The sequence below is a fragment of the Pyrus communis genome, chromosome 7 (assembly GCF_963583255.1).
Source record: "Pyrus communis chromosome 7, drPyrComm1.1, whole genome shotgun sequence".
Lineage (NCBI taxonomy): Eukaryota > Viridiplantae > Streptophyta > Magnoliopsida > Rosales > Rosaceae > Pyrus > Pyrus communis.
In genome coordinates this window covers 8,890,141-8,913,487 of record NC_084809.1, presented here as the reverse complement: position 1 = coordinate 8,913,487, position 23,347 = coordinate 8,890,141, and the positions used below count along the sequence as shown (strand labels likewise).

Below are 23,347 nucleotides of genomic sequence, written 5' to 3'. Positions count from 1 at the left end.
GAGTGAGATTAGAATATTTAAACTATTACTTTTCTTTTTGTATGGCCAATGTGGGATTCAACACACCCCCTTATGTGGGACCCAATTAGTGGGTCACACGTGGGAGATCCACACATCGACAATCACGTGGAGCCAAGAGGACTCACCCTACACGCGGGGCCAAGGGACCCACCCTACACGCGGGGCCAAGGGACCCACCATCATCGCGCGGGGTCAAGAGGACCCACACATCACGTGGCAATACAGTATGGGCTCGCTCCCTGGCTTTGATACCATGTAGAATTATCAGAGAGACGGGCCATACAGCCCACTTCCACACATCACGTGGCAATACAGTATGGGCTCGCTCCTTGGCTCTGATACCATGTAGAATTATCAAAGAGACGGACCATACAACTCACTTCCAACAACACCGATATTGTTCCCAACTTGGTAATTACCACCTACACAATCCGTCAGGTGTGAGGCCTCGGTGTTAGTTAGAGTGGAGTTATAATATTTAAACTATTACTTTTCTTTTTGTATGGACGATGTGGGATTCAACAATTTCCACTCCCAAATACCATTTATTCCAAGATTTCTTTTTTTTTTTTTTTTTTTTTTGGTCAAAGAAGATTTCTTATTTTCTACTCGTTGATTCATCATCAGTTTGAAGAACTTCGTTTGCATATACTTAAACGACTTTCTAAGTTAAATCAAGATTGTTTTCGCTTTTATGCGCAATTGGATCTTTAGAGACCAAGTTCAAGTCCATAGATCTACAATTGTTAAATAGGTTCTTCATGGTTAGATGAGATGATTTCAATGACAGCACTGGTTCGATTTTGTGGTGCCTGTCAAGGTTTAGGATTATGGCTCTATTTAGGATTTTGGTTATTGTGAATTATATAAGCTTGGCTTTGGATTATGTTTGAATTTGGTATAATTTTTGCTTTTTGAGATTGTACTTTTATTGTTAGTATATATCTTTAATCTCTTTGTACACGTGTTTGATGTACAATTAAAGTTTATTTAATAAATAATGTTTTATATATAAAAAAAAAATGCCCATACATGTAAATTACTCATATGGCTAGGTATATTGTACTAAGAATTGCACCCAACACTCGTGAAGATATAGGTAGATCCGGTATAAGTTGTATCCAATACGTGCATTAGTTTTTCCAAGTTGTTTATATGTAAGAACTGCATAAATCTTGAAGAAAAGATATAGAACGCAGAAGAAAGAGGAGGAAATTAGAGAGATAGAGAGAGTTAGGCTTAGAGAGAAAGAAATGACTTTGTTATTTTTCCGTAGTTACTTCACAGTTTACAAAACTGTTATATCTAGTTACAAAGCTTTCTCACTAAGTTAAGAACTAACTGTCTAACTACCTTATAACAAACTATGTAGTCTCTTGACAAGTATCATTCATTTCTGCCATAGATTTATCTGTCACTTGGATGCTGGTTTTCTTCACTTCACTACTCTTACATCCCCCCTCAATCTCATGTTTGTAGGAGCTGAGCATGAGATTGCCACAATGCAACTGAAACAATGGCACAGACAAACCTTTAGTCAATATGTCAGCAGACTGATCAGATGAAGAAACATGTTGAATCTGGAGATCTCCTCTTGTTACTCGTTCTCGCACAAAATGGTAATCGATTTCAATATGTTTGGACTTAGCATGAAACACTGGATTAGTGGATAGAGCGATGGCAGAAACATTGTCACAATGAATCATGGGAGGCAATTGTAATGGAATTTGAAGATCACAGAATAATTGTCGTATCCAGGCAAGCTCAGCCGCAGTGATGGCAAGAGCTCTATATTCAGCTTCTGTTGAGGACCTAGAAACAGTATGTTGCTTCTTTGAAGCCCACAAAATTGGATTGGAACCAAGAAACACAATGAAACCAGATGTAGACCTTCTGTGATTGGGATCTCCAGCCCAATCTGCATCACTATATGATTGTAGATAGATTGGTCCTGATTGAAATCTAATACCATACTCCGAAGTGCCTTTGAGATAGACTGCAATGACATAGGATTCCATATGATTGTGCATAAACTGGCAAACTTGATTAACTGAAAACACTATATCAGGTCGAGTAAACGTGAGATATTGCAGGGAGCCAATAATACTTCGATACTGGTCAAGACTGTGATAAAGTTTCCTATCATCTTTTAGCAATCTGTGATAGGGAAGACAAGGAGCAGCACAAGGTTTGCAATCTTGAAGGTCAACTTTGTCAATTAACTCCTTTGTATATTTGGATTAAGAAACAAATAAGCCGTCAGAAGTATATTGAATCTGTAGCCCTAAGAAATAGTTCAAAACTCCTAAATCCTTCATATCAAATTCCTTTGTGAGAGCTGTAATAACATTTGAAACCAATTTAGGATCACTCCGTGTGAGAATCACATCATCCACATAAAGTAATAGAACAACCGTGCCCTGTGATGTGTGTTTAACAAATAAAGAAGGATCAGCTTGAGACAGTTGAAAACCCAATCCTGGCAAAAAACTTGTGAACCGTTCATTCCAAGCTCGAGGAGCTTGTTTCAGACCATATAGAGATTTTTGAAGCTTGCATACATAACTGGAGGGATGACTAGAACTTTGAAAGCCTTGAGGTTGTTCCATATACACCTCTTCTTGGAGTAAACCATGTAAGAATGCATTTTTAACATCCAGTTGTCTAAGAGTCCAATGAAACTGTGTTGCCAATGCTAGGATCAATTTAATGGTTGTTGGTTTAACCACCGGACTGAACGGTTCACCATAATCAATGCCTTCCTCTTGACTGTACCCCTTTGCAACAAGGCATGCTTTATATCGAGAGATCGAATCATCTGCATTCCTTTTGATTCTGTACACCCACTTACAACCAACAGGATTTTTATGTGGTGGAAGAGGAACAAGAGACCACGTTTGTTGAGAATGTAAAGCAGCAATTTCCTCTTGCATAGCAGACTGCCACTTTTTTATTTTTGCAGCTGCTTTGAATGTTTTGGGTTCTTGTTGGGGTGAGGTGATAGCCACGGATGCAAAATAAGCCTTTCTTTTGACAATGTCACTCTTTGAACGGGTCTGCATTGGATGCATATTCATATGGATGAGAAGATCAACAATTAGTTGGTCTTGTTGGAAATCAGGATCATCAGGGATAGAAAACTGTGTAACTTCATGGGGGCTAGATTCTGTGGGTAAAGAGGGTAACTGTGTAGCTGAATGATGTAGTAAGGATGGTTGAATAGACTCTGAAGCAGTACATGATTGTGTTTGCAAGAACTCTGAGGCTATAGATGCAGGCAAGGAATCTGTGGCACTAGATGAAATTGGACTCAAGGACTTTGAGGCTCAAGATGAAGATGAATGTAGATGAGATGATGGTAATGTGAATTGATTATGCAATGAAACTAATGGTATGAATGGTGCAGATGAATGGAGTAATGACTTGGATGTTGGTTGAATCATCTGAGGTATAGCAAATGATGTGGTTGAGTATGGAAACTATGTTTCATCAAAAAAGACATGTCTAGAAATATAAATCTTGTTTGTGATCCCATCTAGACAGAGAAAACCTTTGTAGTTGGCTGGATATCCCAAAAATGTACAAGTTGTTGTTTTGGGTTGTAGTTTTGAGCTGTTATAAGGTTTTAATAAAGGATAACAAGAACATCCAAATACTTTGAGGTGTGTAAGAGTTGAAGATTGACCAAATAACAACTTGTAAGGGGATTGCATTTTTAAAGAAATACAAGGCATTCTATTTATCAAATAAATGGCTGTGGAACAAGCAAAGAACCAGAATTTGGATGGAAGTGTAGATGTTTGCAATAATGTGATGGCAGTTTCCAGAATGTGCCTGTGTTTCCTTTCTGCCAATCCATTTTGCTCTGGAATGTATGGGCAAGATTTTTGATGCAAAATGCCTTTGGTTGTTAGAAAATGTTGAAATTGATGACTTGTATATTCACCACCACCATCACTTTGGAAGGTTTTAATATGAGCAGAAAAGGACAATTTTGTAAATTTGCCTTTCAAACAAGGAGTACAAATGTTTTGACAAGTATCTATGAGTGTAGAAGGTTTAATGTGTTGTAACATTGCAGAGGTGACTGTATTTGAGGGATGCCTTAAGCATTGATGCCATAAGCTTGTAGTAACTGGTTTGGCTAGATAGCATGCATGTAATGTGGATGATGCAAATGGTTTCTTCTGTGGAGATTTAAAAGGAATGGGGGTAATAGCCAGCTTTACACAGTCCCTTGAGTAAGATTTTCCCTGTAATTTTGTCCTGAACCTAAAAGGAAATATCATCACATATGAATCTACATTTGTTATCCTTGCAGAGTTGATATATGGATAATAAGTGTTGTGAAAGTTTAGGAACATGCAACACATTTTTCAATGTAAATATATAGCTAGGAGCTTGCAGTGTAAATGTACCAATATTAGAAATTGTCAAACCTGCACCGGCCTTGATAATGAGTAGTCAAATCAAGATTTGCAAGCTCTGAAGTCATATGAGATGTGGCACCAGTATCCGCAACCCAGAACTGTTTCGGTGATGCAGAAGGATTGTGACTTGCTTGCATCGCAGTGAGATTAACTGAGGGTGGTCTTCCTTAATATGCAAAGTTGTTTATGTGATAGCATTAAGTAGCAGAATGCCCAAACTTCCAACAAATTTGACACTGAATAGCTGCTCCATGTCCAGCAGTTGGTATATTGTGCCTTTGAAAGCAATATGCAGCCACATGACCTTTTTTGTTGCAGATTTGACAAATAGGAATCGCATTTGGATGATCAGGACAAGTGTGTTGAAAAACTTTTGGGGCTCCAAGAATTCCAGGACTAGAATTGTATGGTAGAGAGTGAAATCTGGGACCATTGTTATATTGAAACATGCCTCTTCTTTTTCCTCTATAGTGTGTCCCCTTGTATCCCCCAGAAGACAATGAATTGCCATAATTGCCATTAAAATTTTCAGAGCCATTTAGAGAATATGACCCTTGTCTAGAGTGAAATCCATTAGAAGTAGATCCTCCATTGAGGTTGTAGCCTTGGCTCGAAGACCCTATGTCAAATCCCTGAGACTGAGATGAATTGTGATCAAGACTAAGAGCTTTTCCTTTTTCAGATTGAGTACTTGCAACCATTGCAGTTCCAAAAGACAAGGAATGTTCACAAGACTGTCCAATTATAGCTTCCTCAGCAAGAAGCTGTGATCAAAATTCTTTTAGGGAAATCCCATTTTCTCTTCCTCTAATAACACACCGAAATGTATTATAATCAGTAGACAACCCTTTTAGAGCAAGGATGATTATATCATCATCGTCAAATAGAACACCGGCTGCAGCAAGATGGTCTCTGGCATCTTTGATCTTTTCTAGATAGACAGATACTGAATCGGACCCTTTTTGTATGTTCTGAAGCTCTGTCTTCATCTGAAAAATTGTAGTCTTTGTAACTGTAGATAACTGTTCTTTGAGATTTGTCCACATTGCATGAGAAGTTGTACTGCCAAAAACAAACGAAATCGCAGTAGATGACAATGTAGCTATGAGAAGCTGCATAAGAGCACGATCATGCATTTTCCAAACCTGATAGACATCTGTTTCAACCCCTTCAAGATTCGCTTCATTAAGAAACCTTGGTGGACATTGCTTGGACCCATCAACAATACCAAGAATTCCATGACTGTCTAGCAGAAGATTGATCTGAAAACTCCATACAAGATAGTTTGAGTCATCCAATTTGACTGTAACAGAAGACGACACAGTATAGATGAGACTTGTAATGGGCAATTGCACAATATGCAATTGAGCTGTGGTAACCATTGTTGCAACAACAAGAGAGTTCTTTACTTTGAACTTTTATCGAACAATTGGTGGGCAACTGTGTAGGAGTCGAGTATCTTGAGAACTGGGATTTTGATGAACCCAGAAATCTCACAAAATCAACAAATCAGAGGATTGAGAGAAAGAAAGATATGTATCAAATAGTATGCGGAAGCTTTGGATTCACCATTGGCGATGATACCATGTAAGAACTGCAGAAATCTTGAAGAAAAGATATAGAACGCAGAAGAAAGAGGAGGAAATTAGAGAGAGAGAGTTAGGCTTAGAAAGAAAGAAATGACTTTGTTATTTTTCCGTAGTTACTTCACAGTTTACAAAACTGTTATATCTAGTTACAAAGCTTTCTCACTAAGCTAAGAACTAACTGTCTAACTACCTTATAACAAACTGTGTAGTCTCTTGACAAGTGTCATTCATTTCTACCATAGATTTATTTATCACTTGGATGTTGGTTTTCTTCACTTCACTACTCTTACATTATACACATAGAATACTCTTTGTATACATTTTATGTTGATATAGAATTTGAAAAATGCTTAATTACCCTAAATTATCTCTAGTTCCCTTATGTTATTTTTGGGTGGGAGATTGTCAAGTTTCAAGGGATTGAGATCAAGCTAGTAAGGAATTGACCACAGAACGTTGATATGATGGATTAAGAAAAGCACTCTAGCTACGATCACAAAGATATGTATGATAGTTTTGCAAATCCCTTTCACACGCCTTTGTAGTGGTTGTGGGCTTTTGTAATCTCATATCTAACATTTTGTGATCAATTCCTTAATAACTTGACCTTAATACTTTGGGACTTAGAAATTCTTCACCCAATTTTAATCTTAAGAAAATATCAAGCCCTAATAAGGAATTGCTTGCATTTTATATGACTGGAGAAGGAAATTCGTATCGAGAGTACTTGTGGGACACGCAGACTCAAAAGATAAAAAAGCCAAGTTTCCCCTCTTTCTATATAGGGAGGGAAAACTAATCTAGAATGCTGCCACTAAATAATTATCATATGACATTTAATAATATATATTAGTAACGCTAAGTCAAAATGTTCTATCTCCAACTGAGTATACTATAATGTCAAGTTATGGAACAAATTAAAACAACTCTCCTAGTTTTAATACTGCAAAAGTAGTGGATTTTAGTAAAAATTCTCCTTTTGAGCATACATATATAAAGATAGACTAGACAACTTGTCCAATTAATTATCCTTGATGATTCACATCAAGTTGTTAAGTCTAGGACTTCGTTTAGGTTTGGCTTTCTTTGAACAAAAGTGTAATTCCTATTTATTCTATTATGACACCAATCTTATAGTAGAATTAGGATAGTAATAGGATGTTGATGAAGATACAAAGATGACAAATGCTCCAGCTCTTTCACTAAGCAGGTTTGTTTCATGCATGTGCATATAAAAATTGCATCTTTACGATTATTGACTAGTGTTGTTTGTCTAGTCAAGTCTGGGCACGTACATCTTTAAATAGTCATGTGACACTGCTTCATATTTAGTTTAGTCGTCATATTCTCTTTTATTCATGTCCTATCAACAGTAGACGTGTGCTCACTTTGTTTTTCCGCTTCTAGCTTCGTCGTTTAGTGGTAACGAGTGAAGTGCATAAGCCCATTTAAAGAGATGGGCGAATGAACAAGTTGTCCAAAATGCCTTGTGCTAGCTGTCGCAGGAAGTGGCGAGGGCTCAAGAAGTGAAGCAAGCTTGGCCAGAGGACAAGTCTGTTCCTGCTTCATTTTCTGTTCCCGATTCAATCTTCACCTTTCCTGAATGAAGAAAGAGAGTGAAAGAGAAGAGATTAGTGTAAAAAAAAAAAAAAAAAAAGCGTCGCTTGGTGGGCCCCCTACTCTGGCGAATGTCTCCTCTCTCTTCTCTAAAATCTACAACAAACAAGTGGGAGAAGCAAGAATCAAACCTTTGAGCTAGCCATTTGTAACAATTTCACATAAATTTCTATAAATTTATGTAGATTTTTATCTGCTGATGATTTAGGTTTTTGGTGATATATATGGGGTTAGCCTTTAGCTCCCATTATCTTTTTTCCCTACAGCTTTTTGAAAACCTTAACTGCATAAAACTTCCTTCTTAAGAAGTTGTGTTTACATTCGTTTCATAAATGGCTAGAGAATATCTCAGCCTTTGCATTCATAGTTGAATATGAGCTTGTAGCTTTTATATTTAGATCCTTAGGTAAGGATTCATTGCAAATCTTCTCAATCTGTTCATGTTCGATGGAGGAAAGGTGTCTCTTGTTGCTGGATCACATTCTACATATCATTTTAGTCTCAGTCATATCTCTGGTTTCAAAAGTGAAGAGCTCGAGCTAAACATGCCATATTGTGAAGACCAACCTTAGATTCTCTTGAAGAAACTCATGTTGCATAGAGGTACGTATGAGTTGCTACTGTAGTCTAGCTTAGGATTTGAGTTTGTGTGTGCGTGTGTACCTGATTCTATGTATGAACTTGATTTTCTGCTAGTGAATGGAGCTCTTTGGAGTTCCCCTAGTTTCACATGTACAGTTAAGAAATTTCCAAGCATAAATTTGTTTGTGTGCTTTATATCTCTCTAAATCTTAACTGTTGTTGTGAATATTCACATAAATGATTGTTTGGATCTTGATTTGATATCATTATATATCTAGTTGAGTTATATCTGACATCTAAGATCTATTGGATGTTCTTGCTTAACTAGGATCTTGTGACTAGTTAAGTTCATGTATGTTATATAAATGTTTATATTGTTGTTGTTGTTTGTCAGTGTTATTTAGTGGAGGTCCTGAGTAGAATTAGGTACTATCAGTGGCAAAGTCAAGAATTGTCTGAAGAAGGGGCCAAATTTAAAAAATTAAAATGTTATGGAAAAATGTTGACAACCAAATTCTTAATATCAAGATAATCATTCTAACGACATGTTTACAAATCCGTAATCAGGTAATACTGGAATTAGAACATCTCAAACACAAACACAAATAATGACAACCCCCAACCAAAATAATATGAGCATGAAAAACTAATAAAATAAAAAATAAAAATAAAAAAGCAGAGAGACAACATAAGACTAAATTCATTAGACTGAAAATGGTACCTGAAACTGAAAGAATAGATGGAATGCATGTAAAATTAGGATGTGAATTTTCATGAAATGCTAAAATATAGACCCAGTAGCCATTGAGATACCCTTACTCCACTTGGGAAACTGGAAATTTCATCAATCTTAGAAGCGGCTCAATTGGTAGCTCCATACACAACCAATTTTCTTTGAACACAAACTCCATCTCCACCTCATTTCTCTTCCCCATCCAATTATACCTATGCAAGCTCCCCAACAACTCCATCAAACAAACAAACAAACAAACAAAGAACTTTTTTTTTTTTTTTTTTAACCTTTCTTTCCAAAAAGATGAAAAGAAAAAAAAACCCAACAAAACCCAACAAGTAAAAGAGCAGAAAGATTCAATATTTGTAACAACCCGTCCCCAAAAAGTGTAGTTTTTATAATTTTAAACGTGAATTTATGAAAATGCCCTTCGAGGCAAATACGTTGACTTTTGTTGACTGCCTTGTCATGTATGTAAGATCCGTTTTCTTGGTGTATCCTCATAGTACTCGTCCCTACGAACGCATGGGCACAAATGGAACACAGTTTGGAGTTATAACGAAGGAGTTATTAACGAACAAAATCGAGGACAAATTGGTCAATTGATCATTTTCTGGAAGGCTCCAGATTATTGGAGCAAAATTTGGAAAGCCACGTGTGTGGCTGTGATGGAAAAGAAATGAGAGATAAAGAAGGTGCGGACCAATCAGAAGGAGGAGGTGAAGAGAATGACCAATCATAAAGGAGAGAAATGAAGGGAAAGGAAGAGGGAGAGACTCAGTGAACCAGACCCCATTTCTGTGCCCTGACACCCCTTCGTGACTCGGTTAGGACCCGGCCTCCCTGGATTTTTCAACGGTTTTGCGCCATTTCTTCAGCAAATTAGGACACCCCATCACTTGCATCCATCATCACGACTCTTCTTCTTCGCTGTTCATCCACGAAATGATGGAATTTGGCCCTTGTTGTGGCGAGTTGAGACGGTGGCCGTGTGCCCCTCACAGGTGATCCACCATTTTTTGAAGTCAACCATGTTGATCTCCACCACCATTCAACTCCCCTTGATCCCAAGAACAAGGCCCAAACAACCTTAGGGGTAGCGGAGCACCGATGACGGCAAATCGAAGCCCACCATTTGGAAACTTGCTCCACTGGTATGAAACTTGCTCTTGGGATCAAACAACCTTAGTCACTGGTATGAAACTTGCTCCACTCATCAAGATCTTTATTCTTGTAAAATTTGGAAATTTTTGCAGTTGTTCGATTTTCTGGTGAGTCGGGGCAACCGGTTGCCACGTGCGGTGGGTGGCGCATAGAGAAAAACCCGAGGTCCCTCCTAAGGTTTTTTGACGTGCCGAATCCAAATCCGTCGTCCATTTTCCCAAATTCTAACGTTTTAGTATAGTTTTACTAAATGGTCCCTAATTATGTATAGGCGAGTTGACAGGAAGCGACGTTATCTTCGCTAGTTCGAGCGGTTCTCAGGCAATAAAGGTTATGAATAGTTATCCTCACTAGTTCGAGCGGTTCTCGGTCACTTTCTTTTACGGAATAATTATGATTTATGAAATATTCATGATTTATCAAGATTACATTTTTACTAAAAATTATGAATTATGGGATTTTAGTATATGATTTTATATGGCTTCAATTATGATTTATTTTATGGTTTTATGATTGTGATATATCTTCGATTTATGAGATGACTTCGACCTAGTGAGCTCCGGATTTGATACGAGTTTTGAGATATGTTTTTGGATACTTACTTAGTGGGTCATTATACGGCACATCCATAGACCATAGGTATAAATGTCTATGGCCATATGACACAGATGATGATATGATATATTATATACCCCCAGCTTCACTAGCCACGGCTACTGTCGGTATAGATTTATGCTATTTTATACAGCTTCACCTTCGGGTGATGGACAGGTTATTCAGCTTCACCTTCGAGTGATGGACATGTTATTCGGCTTTACCTTCGGGTGATGGACAAGTACTACCTTCGGGTTACTATGATACCCCTAGTTGAGTACAGCACGGATACAATTTACGATGTTTCACACATGTTTTTCACGGCATGCTAAGGTTTTTCATAAAGCGTATATGTAGTATTATGTATATGTTTTCAAAACAGGGGGTTAGTATGCTCTAAAATAAATTGGTTTTTGTACTATTAGTATTATTATAAATTATGGTCCACTCACTTTTTCTGGTTTTGCGCCCCCTCAGGAGTTAGGATCAAGGCACATGATCCCGGCGTCAGAGCGTTTTTGGCTTAGTTATGCTCGAGTCTTCTCAGTATAGGTATCATTTCCATGATCATATATTTTCTTAAGTAATTCTTTCATATTATTCTTAATTAGTGGTATACTTTGAGCACATTCCCGCTTTGGTATAATCGTTCTAATTGTATATATTTTATTTGTATGCATGTTTAAAATGGCTTCTCACCCTTGAGTGTCGGTCAGTACGTGCCTACCCTGATATGTGGGGGGGGGATATCGGAGTTGGGGCATGTCAATATTTGGAGAGCCACCCTTTTCTGATGGCCGTGTGCCCCTCATAGGTGATCCACCCTTTTCTGATATGATGGCCGTGTGCCCCTCATAGGTGATCCACCCTTTTCTGAAGTCAACCATGTTGATCTCCAACACCATTCGACTCCCTTTGATCCCAAGAACAAGGCCCAAACAACCTTAAGGGTAGCGGAGCACTGGTGATGGCAAATCGAAGCCTACCATTTTTAGGGTTTCAAGCGGGTTTGAGACGAATTAGAGCTTTTTCCGGCCAAATTGGCCTTAGTCACTAGTATGAAACTTGCTCCACTCATCGAGATCTTTATTCTTGTAAAATTTGGAAATTTTTGCAGTTGTTCGATTTTCTGGTGAGTCGGGGCAACCAGATGCCACGTGCGGTGGGTGGCGTATAAGGGAAAAACCCGAGGTCCCTCCTAAGGTTTTCTGACGTGCCGAATCCAAATCCGTCGTCCATTTTCCCAAATTCTAACGTTTTAGTATAGTTTTACTAAATGGTCCCTAATTATGTATAGGCGAGTTGACAGGAAGCGACGTTATCCTCGCTAGTTCGAGCAGTTCTCAGGCAATAAAGGTTATGAATAGTTATCCTCACTAGTTCGAGCGGTTCTCGGTCACTTGCTTTTACGAAATAATTATGATTTACGAAATATTCATGATTTATCAAGATTACATTTTTACTAAAAATTATGAATTATGGGATTTGAGTATATGATTTTATATGGCTTTCAAGTATGATTTATTTTATGGTTTTATGATTGTGATATATTTTCGATTTATGAGATGACTTCGACCTAGTGAGCTCCGGATTTGATACAAGTTTTGAGATATGTTTTTGGATACTTACCTAGTGGGTCATCATACGGCACATCCGTAGACCATGGGTATAAATGTCTATGGCCATATGACACAGATGATGATATGATATATTATATACCCCCAGCTTCACTAGCCATGACTAGTGTCGGTATGGATTTATGTTATTTTATACAGCTTCACCTTCGGGTGATGGACAAGTTATTCAGCTTCACCTTCGAGTGATGGACATGTTATTCGGCTTTACCTTCGGGTGATGGACAAGTACTGCCTTCGGGTTACTATGATACCCCTAGTTGAGTACAGCAAGGATACGATTTACGATGTTTCACATATGTTTTTCACGGCATGCTAGGGTTTTTCATAAAGCGTATATGTAGTATTATGTATATGTTTTCAAAACAGGGGGTTAGTATGCTCTAAAATAAATTGGTTTTTTGTACTATTAGTATTATTATAAATTATGGTCCACTCACTTTTTCTGGTTTTGCGCCCCTTCAGGAGTTAGGATCAAGGCACATGATCCCGGCGTCAGAGCGTTTCGGCTTAGTTATGCTCGAGTCTTCTCAGTATAGGTATCATTTCCATGTTCGTATATTTTCTTAGTAATTTTTTCATATTATTCTTAATTAGTTGTATGCTTTGAGCACATTCCTGCTTTGGTATAATCGTTCTAATTGTATATATTTTATTTGTATGCATGTTTAAAATGGCTTCTCACCCTCGAGTGTCGGTCAGTACGTGCCTACCCTGGTATGTGGGGATATCGGAGTTGGGGCGTGTCAATATTTGGAGAGCAAAGAGAAAAATTGGAAATTGGAGATGGTGGGTTTTGATAAGCTCACCGTGGTTGATGGTGTTTTTGAAGACTAGGAGATCTCGGCAAATGGGGGTCACGGTCACCTAAACCCTAAAAACCCTAAATCCTAAACTATAAACCCTAAGTCACAAGAATCTATGAGAAGGGAGAAAAGAAGACCATGGTGTTGTGGGGGTAGAAAAAGTAGAAAATGGAACAGTTCCGTGCAAGTCTAGAGGAATCAGAGGGACAGATTCTCGCTGTTAGGGTCGATTTCCAATGACCGAAGATGCAACTGCACCTTCTTGCTCCCATATGGCTTCGCCACTGGGTACCATAGTGTCTATTACTATACATTATTACAGGCGATTTCGACTATTGCCAATTTCATAAGTCAATACTTGTTAACATGAAAATGTCCACGTCTTTCCCTTTTCATTTCCTCTGTTCAAAATAATATATAATCCATTGGTGGAGCAGCTGTTAGCTTGAACAATACAGGGAAATGAGTTTTTTTTAATGAAATTATTTAGTGAAAAAGCTTAAGGTTGAATAGATTCCCTTACAATCTAAACGCCTTTAGTGGTTGGATGCAGTCAAGAATGCTTCTGACTTAATTTATAGGAAGAACCCTCCTTTCACTTATAAAGTTTGCAAAACCCTAGTTTTTGCATACCGCATGACTTTGAAGGGTTACACACACCCACGCAGAAATTAACTGAAAACCTTAGAAACTAAAAGTGATTTAATAAAATTGTTTTCGTTTTGAACATTAATAGTACATTGGATGAATTTGTTTTCCTAGCTAGGATTAGTGATCTTGTATTTAGTTTGATAAAAAAAGGATATGTACTAGACAAATTCATTTGCCTAACTTGAACTTAAAAACGGTGAGCTTACCACTTATATGATCCACAGTCAAACACACTAGCTAATTTACAGCATATCATATATGTTCTTCGTATCTTCCATATATTTGATTACAATATTGTGAAGCTATTCACATTAAGAAAATAAAACACGATAAATTCTATCTAATTTTTAATGTGCCATGAACAAGTCTATCGAGGGGGGAAAAAAAATTCTTTTGTGTCACTGAAAATATTTGCTTGCAACGCTCTATCATGTGACCAAGTTTCAATTTGCAGGGGAGATCCTTCCCTAGTCTAGATTAGCTATTTGCATAGTTTAAACCAAGAGTACAAGGGTCTGAACACATGCGCAGCTAATTTGTTTGGCATGTTCAAAGTGTTGAATAATCCCAGAAGAAATTTAGGGCAAAAGACCTCCCATACTAATTTGTAGCATTTAATTGCTCACATTCTTTAAACCTATATGTCATGCATGCATGATTACTTGTTTCTTGACTCCAATACTAAAATTCTTTGATTATATAACACTAATCAGATTAATGCAAGATCCGGTGCTGAATACTTTACCCCCTGATCAGCCAAATCTGAGCTCTTTTTATTCTAAAGAAAATACATGTCAACATCCTATATATACTTTATGTCTATTTTGTGTAGGATTACTGCCAAGACCTAACAAATAACCTGCTCTTCATTGACCAAAACTCCATGCCAATTGTCACTTGTCAGATACATAGCGTGCTCCTTTTACTATTTGCAAAAGAACACTAAATTGTCAACAAACTCAAGCTACTTCTTCAATATGGTTGGGCTTAATAATTATTTCTCTTTTGAGTGATGCCTTCCCCTATCAAAAGCCGCACCACAAAAAATATTCCAACCATGTCAAAGCATATGATGATACATTTCATATGATGTATATCCCTGCTTAATTATTACTCCACTTTTTCCTATTGGAAATCGATTCGAGCAAATATCTATGCATTTTAAGGTGCTGCTCTTCTTCTAGCTAAACTCAAATTAGTCAGCCTTAACTATGATCAATTACAGAATGATAGCTTCTTCCAATTCTTCAAGTCAACTGTAAATTCAATAGAGTGAAAGAGTTATATGTACGATATATACACATATGATTTCCGGTTGCACACAAAACTGATGGATCCATCTAATCATGATTTCTTTGATGCCAAAGATTAATTTCTACATCAGTCATATCAATTGGTCATGACATTTTGTTGTACAGATTCGGAGCAAAACACTATGTACCAAACGATTGTTGGTCTTAGGAATATATTATTTGATTTCATTATTGATGGGGTCATTGTGGTTTTACACTGTTTAACTAATAGCATCTCGTTATACAAATAGTTGTAGCAATGTTTTTGGTCAATAGAGCCATTTTGATTAGTGGAAGGTCGTTTTGGAAATAAATATGGGACTTACAAATATTTATTAGTTTGTTATATACACACAAAACACTAAGTACCAAACTATTATTTTTAAGATTTGCTTTTCTTTGGGTATTCTTGCCATTTATGGGTTGATTTGGCTGTGCCTTGGCATTTGGGGATCCATTTTGAATTTGGTTCCTTCACGGCGGCTATTCCGATGGTTGTTGGTCAGAGACATATGGCGTTAGGCTGTTTCTATTTGATAGGGATTAACGTTTTATCCGTTGTTTTTATTTTTGGGCCTTCTGCTTTTGTGTCTTCTTGTATCCGTTTGCTGCTGGTGCCCTTCACCAAGTATTTTATTTCTTGCATATTTTTGTACTCATTGAAAATTATAAGTTATAACTATGTGGATACGTGTTTCCTTAAAATGAGACTGGAAAAATTATAATTTATTACAATATAGAATTTATTCTAAAAATACACTACTAGTCCCAAGTTGAAACCAAAATTTATATGACTTCAAAGAGGTTATTCCATTACAGAGTATTACTTTAAATAGGTTTTACTGTATATTAGTCATTCTAAAATGTTATATTATTGCAATTGGATCTCTACCACAATAACGGATAGGAGTGTTGTCCTTGCATCACGACGTTGGTTTAAACTCCGTCGGCTCCCTAATCTAATAAATCTGTGGATCGTTGACCTTGTAAATCGTGTCATACTAAATTAATAAGTGATAATTGCTCGCATCTCATTAGTTTATAATGTATGTTCGTGCATGTCATGCATGCCTACAAAATAATGCACCCACCTAAACCAATCAAATCCGACACAAGTGGGAAACTTCTGTCAATATTGAAGAACTAACAACTTTTTCCAATTTAAAATCATTGGACTAATTAATATATGAAATCATATACAACTTCATGGATAATAAGAGTTACATGCAGCATATTGCACGATCAATTATGCTTCAATGCTCCTAATATGCGTGATGTTTCAATCTATCTAGCAGGTAGTAGCTGGGTTCAATTGGACGATTGCCTCCAATTATTGTCTTCATTATTTGTTTTTGTTACATTGAAGAGTTACGAATTTTGAACCGAGACTCTTACACATCACTTTACCCCATGTTCATTATTTTACTGAATGCAAAATCTCGGGAATATCCTTTCAATATGTGTGTGTGTGTGTGAGGTCCGTTTTATTTTCTTTAAAAAAAACCTAGTAGTTAATATGTCCTCATATATGCTATTGAACAAGTATATTTTGTATACAACGATATTTTGAACATTGGTATCGAAATCATTCTTTACAAAATTTCAATATAACACTTCTTATAAGTGAAGATAAATATCACTTAATTATAATACTAAGTAAATAATCCATCTTTGCTTATTCATACAAATGAGTTTAAGGCCTGAAATTGAGATAAGTACTTTTTTACTTTTGGAGTCATTTGGAAATACTTTTAAATGACTGGAAACATTTTCAGAAAAAATATTTTTGGGTTTCAAAAGCACTTGATATGCTTTTCGGAAGAAGTACTAGCTGTATGTTTCTTTCAAAAAGTATTTCAAGTATTTTTTTCATGATTCATTTACTTTTTTCAAAAAATTCAAAAACATTTTCACTAAAAAAACATTTAGTTATTTTAAAGTATTTCTAAACAAGGCCTAAACCCTTTAGAAACACAATGCGAGATTCATACAATCACTATTGCATATATAGATTAATAATTTTGAGATAAAAACAAACCAAGTTGTTTGTCAATATATATAATTATCATATGAAGTTGGTATTTGACCAACCTTTTAATCTTGATGGGGATGGGTTTGACCGATTTTCAGGAAACAGGAAAAAGGGCAACCACAAAATTCGGGGGTTTCCGCAACCGAGATGACGTGAGGGGCCAATCAGCAAGACATAGGCGTGGGAAAGGAACAGAATGTCGCTCCCACGTGCCACATAAGGTCAAATGACGGTGCCCAATCCCTAACACGTGTAAGCTTGGACATCTTGACCACCACACCACACCCCACCCCCTTATGTGGTCCCAGACCTAACTCCAGATAACACACATACAATGAAAGTTACCATTCAAATCGGAAGGTCATAAAAATGTCATGTGATAAAGGCTGTTGCGTTCTAATTTCTGACCGAGCATCGCGCGACATGTTCACATTCCTAAGACTTGGGGCGAATACTCACGTTAATGGATAGTGAGTGTTTTGGAGTGCTTTGGGTTTATGTTATAAACATTTCGCTTTTCAGTTTTTTTATTTTTTACCTTTTGGATTATTGATGGAAGGAAAATATAAATAGAAAAATAGGGATGAAGAAGAGTAGATGGAGGATGACGAGAGACGTAGAATAGTGAAGAAAAACACACAACATAGAATGAAGCTAAAAACAAAAAACGAAAAAAAATTATTTAAAGTAGTTTTCATTTTAATTTTTTTTTTTTTCACTCTTCCACTACTCTTCTTCATACCTCTTTTATCTGATATACTTTTTTCATATTTCACACACAAAAAATGATATTTTGATAATATTTAATTGGAAGGAAATATATAAGAAAATGAAGAAAAAAACCTATTGCTTATTAGCAATTTTTTTATTTTTATCAAAGCTTATTAGCAATTGAAACTGCCAAGTGTGCAAGTAGCCAAAAGTAGGTAGCTAGCTAGCATCCCATCAGATCAACTCTTCTCTCTCTCACTCTCTCTCCCTCTCTCCCTCCTATTAATAAGAAGGCAAAGATAAAAATCAAACCTAAGGTTCATTTCCTGTAAAAAGAACAAAGCAAGAATCTCATCCCCATCTCTCTTACATCTCTGAAAGTTTCTTCTTCTTCATCTCCTTCATCTTCTTCTACCATGTCAAATGAGAAGAAAAACCCTTACCAGTATGACCCTTTCGACTACAACCACCATGAGATCAAGAAGTCAGGCTATCCATTCTTCAACTATGGTACTTCCTCCTTATACCAAAATCCCTCGCATGACCCACAAACCCTAAATGGGTTTGGATCTGATCATCCTAATTCGTTCATGAGCTTAACCGACTGCCTACACGGATCATTGGACTACAACACCCTCTCGAAAGCCTTCGACATGTCGTGTTCCTCATCGGAAGTCATTTCTCCGCCGTTAGATCATGACAACAACTCAAACAAGCAGCAGGCTGCGGCAGCAGGTGTAGGAGATCACTCAGTGGGGACTAATAGTACCACTGAAAACCCTTCCACACCAAATTATTCCTCAATATCTTCTTCCCCTAATGAAGCTGCTGGTGCTGGTGCTGGTGCTGTTGCTGTTGCTGTTGATCATCAAGTTTTAGATGAAGATTCAGATCATAAGAGCAAGAAAGATAAACAGCCGAAATTAGGGTCTGATGGAGATGATGAAGACAAGTCAAAGAAAGGGTAGGTTTTGTTTGGTCCCTTGTTGCAAGATTCATGGTAAAGGTTAATTAGAAGCTTTAAGGTAGATATGGATAAATAGGGTTCCCTAGCTTGACTGTATTTTGTCTGAAGGTAGACTTTCAAAGCCAAAACTTTTTAGTGCATTTTTCTCCCTTGTGTCTTTAATTGAAGAGATATTTATTTAATTATTCGCTTTCATTACTTTCCTGATTAACCCTAAGCCCTAAAAGCAAAAATGGGATCTGTATCTAGAACCCTAATCACACACACATATATACATGCATACCATATATGTCACTTTTGGGTACAAACAGGTTTCAAGAAAATCTATATATCTAATTTTCTTAGATCATTGTTGGAAACTGGCAGGGTTTGGTTTATTTGTTCTTTTATTTCTTTTATTAGGTAGTGCTAAATGTTGACTGAAGTTTCTGAAACTGTATAATTCAGGAACAAAGCAAAAAAGAAAGAGAAACGGAAGAGGGAACCACGGTTTGCGTTTCTGACTAAGAGTGAAGTGGATCACCTTGAAGATGGATACAGATGGAGGAAGTACGGACAGAAGGCAGTCAAAAACAGCCCTTATCCTAGGTTAATATATACCGATTTCTTAATTTAATTCCAGTACCTGAACGTACATTCCTGCAGGAAATAAAAATTCCAAATTATAATTATTTAGTAAACTAATCTCCAATTTTTCAACAGCCGTTATTTTCTTTTTGGCCAGTCAATAGCCGTTATTTGATGATGAAATGTTTGTTATATGCAATTCGTATCTGTTACTGGCCATTAGTATATAGTTAAATAATTTGCACTTAGATTATGAAGTTTTTTTTTGTATAACGACTCTGAGATAGGGATTTGGGTTGAGCTATAATTAAGTATCAAATTCGTCACTCATAGTAGTCAAAATTTGAGACCTCTGATTTAGTAGAAATAAATATTACTAAATTGAAGTATTAGTGGGTGCATCTAATTATGAAGTTCGAACTCTTTATAATTGATTTAGTATATCTTACGCTATATGCTTATTATGTTAGCCTTCAAATTAAACCCTAATAATCATGTAAATATCTGTTTTAATAGCTAGCTATTGATCTAGCGGTTAATTTTCGCTCCACTTGCATATGTTCTTTGCATACATATTTCCTTTTTCATTTCTTTCTTACAAAATCATATTATATAACATGAGAAGTGTATATAATTGATACATATAGTGAACTCTAGCACAAGTCCTAATTATTATTTGCTTAAATTTTCAGAAGTTATTATAGATGCACCACACAGAAGTGCATCGTAAAGAAGCGTGTTGAGAGATCATTTCAAGATTCATCAATCGTGATCACAACATATGAAGGTCAGCACAACCACCAGTGTCCGGCAACACTCCGTGGAAATCTCAATCTCAACGCTGTCGGAATGCTGTCACCTAATTCACTTTTGGCATCGGCATCTTTGAGCGGATCAGCAAAATTTTCACATGAATTCTTAGCTCAATTTCTCCCAATGGACAACCAGTTGCAATTGCAAAGTTATCAACATGATCATCCACCAAGTTCAACGTTATACTCAACCCTCATGAGTCCTCATCATCATCATCATAATCAGCAGCAGCAACAGCTACCTGCTTCTGACCATGGTTTGTTGCAAGATTTAGTTCCCTCATTTAGTCACAAGCAAGAGCCATGAATATTTGTGAGTACTTTTCGAGTCGATTGGCGGGCAAATATATGCACCAAAACTATGATATTTCCAGTACTGTACGTATATATATCACTGCAAGTAGTACGACATTTTATCTTTTGGTCTAGCTATCTCATTATTGCAATACTTTCTTCTATGCACGCTTTCTGTGGCCCTGATCTGTCTCTTTTTCTCATAAACTTTTGTACTTAGATTTCTTAGATGGGCTAAGAAACAGTATGGCTTTTTCAAGGAATTGCATTCAGTGAGTACTAGTGTATATAATTCTGAGTACTGCAGTGCATATGTATTGTTCCTGTGGTCTTAAAGTTAATATACTATAAAGCTTCTCAAATTGTTAGTGAATGAAGGTGCTTCTTTGAAGGAATGGCAACCTGTCTAGCTACTCTAGAGGGCTAACTGTACGTGAGGAGATGGGCTTAACTGCAGTGCATATATGCATGTATGCAAATATGTATATATATAGCTGCCATTGGAAAACGAGGGCTTAACTGTAAGAAATGGGGTTGATTAACTTGATTGGAGAGCTATGGTTAGACCTACATTTATAGGAGGATTAAGGTTTTCTGTGCGAGTTAGCGTTCAAATAGCTTACATATATATGCATATTTTAATTTGATTAAGAAAAGGCTTCTAAATATATGTGAATTAGAGCAAACCATAATAATTGGTATTGAACTCGACTAGGAGTCAAACTTTTTTTATTTTTTGTACAACGATATATTTACACTAAGAGATAGGAAAATAAATTGGTATTAAACTCGCCATTTATGTGGTTTGAACCTAAAACTTCTATGAAAAAAAAATATATTAGTAAACCGTAGTACTAAATGACAACTTATGATTTTCTACTTACAAGTTGTTGACTCTAAAAATTACAAAACCTAAGTGGCGCGCAGGCCGAGTAACTAATAAGCTAACTACGTCCTTCGGTTGAATGCGGGGCGTGCCAACTCGTCGGCCGAGCTCAGCCGAGGAGTAAAAGTCGTTGATGTCGCGTTGAGCGCTTTGTTGACTTCTCTATTTTGCGATTACAACTGAGGAAGGAACACTCTCGGTCTCTGGGTTCTATAGCCTGAAGACAAGGCTACTAATTCTGCGGAGTTCACAAATCGTCGGAGCCCGATTCGGTCACTGTGATTATATTAGTAAGAGTATAAGCACGTCGAATCGAGACCAAACTATATGGACACAGGTACTCAAATGTGATGTATGTCTTGATGGTAAATGTAGTTCGGCCGTCGGAATGCCGAACTCTGAAACTTACTTGTGAGTATCCAATCATAAAATCACTCGGCGTCCAGTACGCCGAGTAATGCAATTCGTAACACCTGACTACGCCGAGAAGGCTAGCAAGGTGACCTCTACCAACAAGGGTTCGAAAACCCTTCTCGGCCGAGACTTAGATAGGTAACCGGTCGGCCTCGACGCAGTGCTATTTATCCAAACTGAAGGTGCTTCTCGGTCGGCTGATTCTGCGGCAGCAGTGCTATTTATCCAAACTGAAGGTGCTCGTTGGGTGCCTCCACAGTGCTGTTTATCCAAACTGAAGGTGTGTCGACAGAAAAAGAAAAGGAAAAAATCTCAAGGTATTTGAGAGGTTTTGAGCAGGGCAATTGTATGTTGAATTGAAGGTCCTTTTTTGTTGCATGATTTCTTGTATTTATAGCACCCCATTCCTTGAGACCGAATTGCATCCTTATCTGGATTGGGAGTCCTTGTCCCGTTTCAACTCTACCTCGAACAAACCTACTCCCATTAGGACTTTGAGCTTTCCCCTTTTCCGAGGCTTTATTCTTTGTCGGCCGAGAATCCTGGTCGCACCAGGACTTCCTCGACCCTTTCTGTTTATCTGGACTACTTCTTAGGATAGGACTCGACCGACCCTGCCAACTGGCCCGAGGTTTATCACTCGGCCCATAGCATTTGACACAGCCTTGGGCCAAGCACAACCTGCTGCTCGGCCCAACAATATTATTTTGGGCCCAAACACAAGTGAGGAGGAATACCACTAGACCATACTAAGTTGCAGGAGAACTAAACCTTTTCCCTTGTTTTCTTTTTAGAATTTATGCCTGTTTAGGTTCTTCTAAATTGAGAACATCCTTGAATAAATAGACAAGTTAAGTGTAGTTGCATTTTCTAGTAGTATTTCTCTATGTTCAAATCTCGTGAATGACGAGTTTGATACTATCTTATTCCCTCATCCCTTAATGTAAATATATTGTTGTATAAAAAATGTAGTTGCATTGTCTTCTTACTAGTGGAGACAATTTACTGTATAAATAATAAAATTTGTTTTAAAGCAACTACAAATCAGTAGATAGTGGATATATTTAATAATTTTAAGTGTATGTGCGGAGACAAATTACGTGACAAATGGATCGATGCGGTATTGGAAATTTACTGAACTTATAATCCGTATAGTATGGGGTATAAAGTTAGCAGCTAAGTTTTCATGCTTGTACATAACATTATATAATTTCAGTGTATGCGTAACACGAAACTACCATACCACTTGATATTACCAGATACCAACACACAAACTTCCCTTGTCGTCGTGGAGTGATCAAATAATATGTAACGCCCAAAGACTTTCAAAGGTGAATTTACAAGCAGAATAAAAGTAATAAAACAAAAACATCGTGGCCAATTGTTGAGACCTCTAACACCTACAATTGGCAAGAAATGGGTGGAATGTTGGGTGAAGAAGGTGAATGCATGATATTCTATGAGGGGCTTGTTATGTGAATTGAAAATTAATTAGAGAATTTTAACGAAAAGTTTTCGATATTGTTTACTTTAATGAAAATCTATATTTTT

At 37.0% G+C, this 23,347-nt stretch overlaps 1 protein-coding gene across 2 annotated transcripts; it reads left to right on the top strand.

The window, feature by feature from the left end:
* The first annotated feature begins 18,139 nt into the window (after positions 1-18,139).
* LOC137740253 (WRKY transcription factor 71-like) lies at positions 18,140-21,353 on the top strand. 2 transcript variants are annotated; one of them, XR_011069152.1, is made up of 4 exons: positions 18,140-18,820; positions 19,271-19,411; positions 20,083-20,768; positions 20,889-21,119. XR_011069152.1 is itself a non-coding variant. In XM_068480101.1 (3 exons), the coding sequence occupies exons 1-3, from the start codon at positions 18,273-18,275 to the stop codon at positions 20,507-20,509; spliced, it is 1,116 nt and encodes a 371-aa protein (XP_068336202.1). In that variant the 5' UTR covers positions 18,140-18,272; the 3' UTR covers positions 20,510-21,353. The 2 variants fall into 2 exon arrangements, 1 of the variants encoding a protein (XP_068336202.1); XM_068480101.1 differs by having other exon boundaries at positions 20,083-21,353.
* The last annotated feature ends 1,994 nt before the right edge of the window (positions 21,354-23,347 follow it).

Coding starts and splice junctions, on each gene's coding strand:
- LOC137740253 (XM_068480101.1), top strand. CDS start 18,273: ATGTCAAATGAGAAGAAAAACCCTTACCAGTATGACCCTTTCGACTAC. Junction 18,821..19,270: donor GAAGACAAGTCAAAGAAAGG/GTAGGTTTTGTT, acceptor TGTATAATTCAG/GAACAAAGCAAAAAAGAAAG. Junction 19,412..20,082: donor AAAAACAGCCCTTATCCTAG/GTTAATATATAC, acceptor TTAAATTTTCAG/AAGTTATTATAGATGCACCA.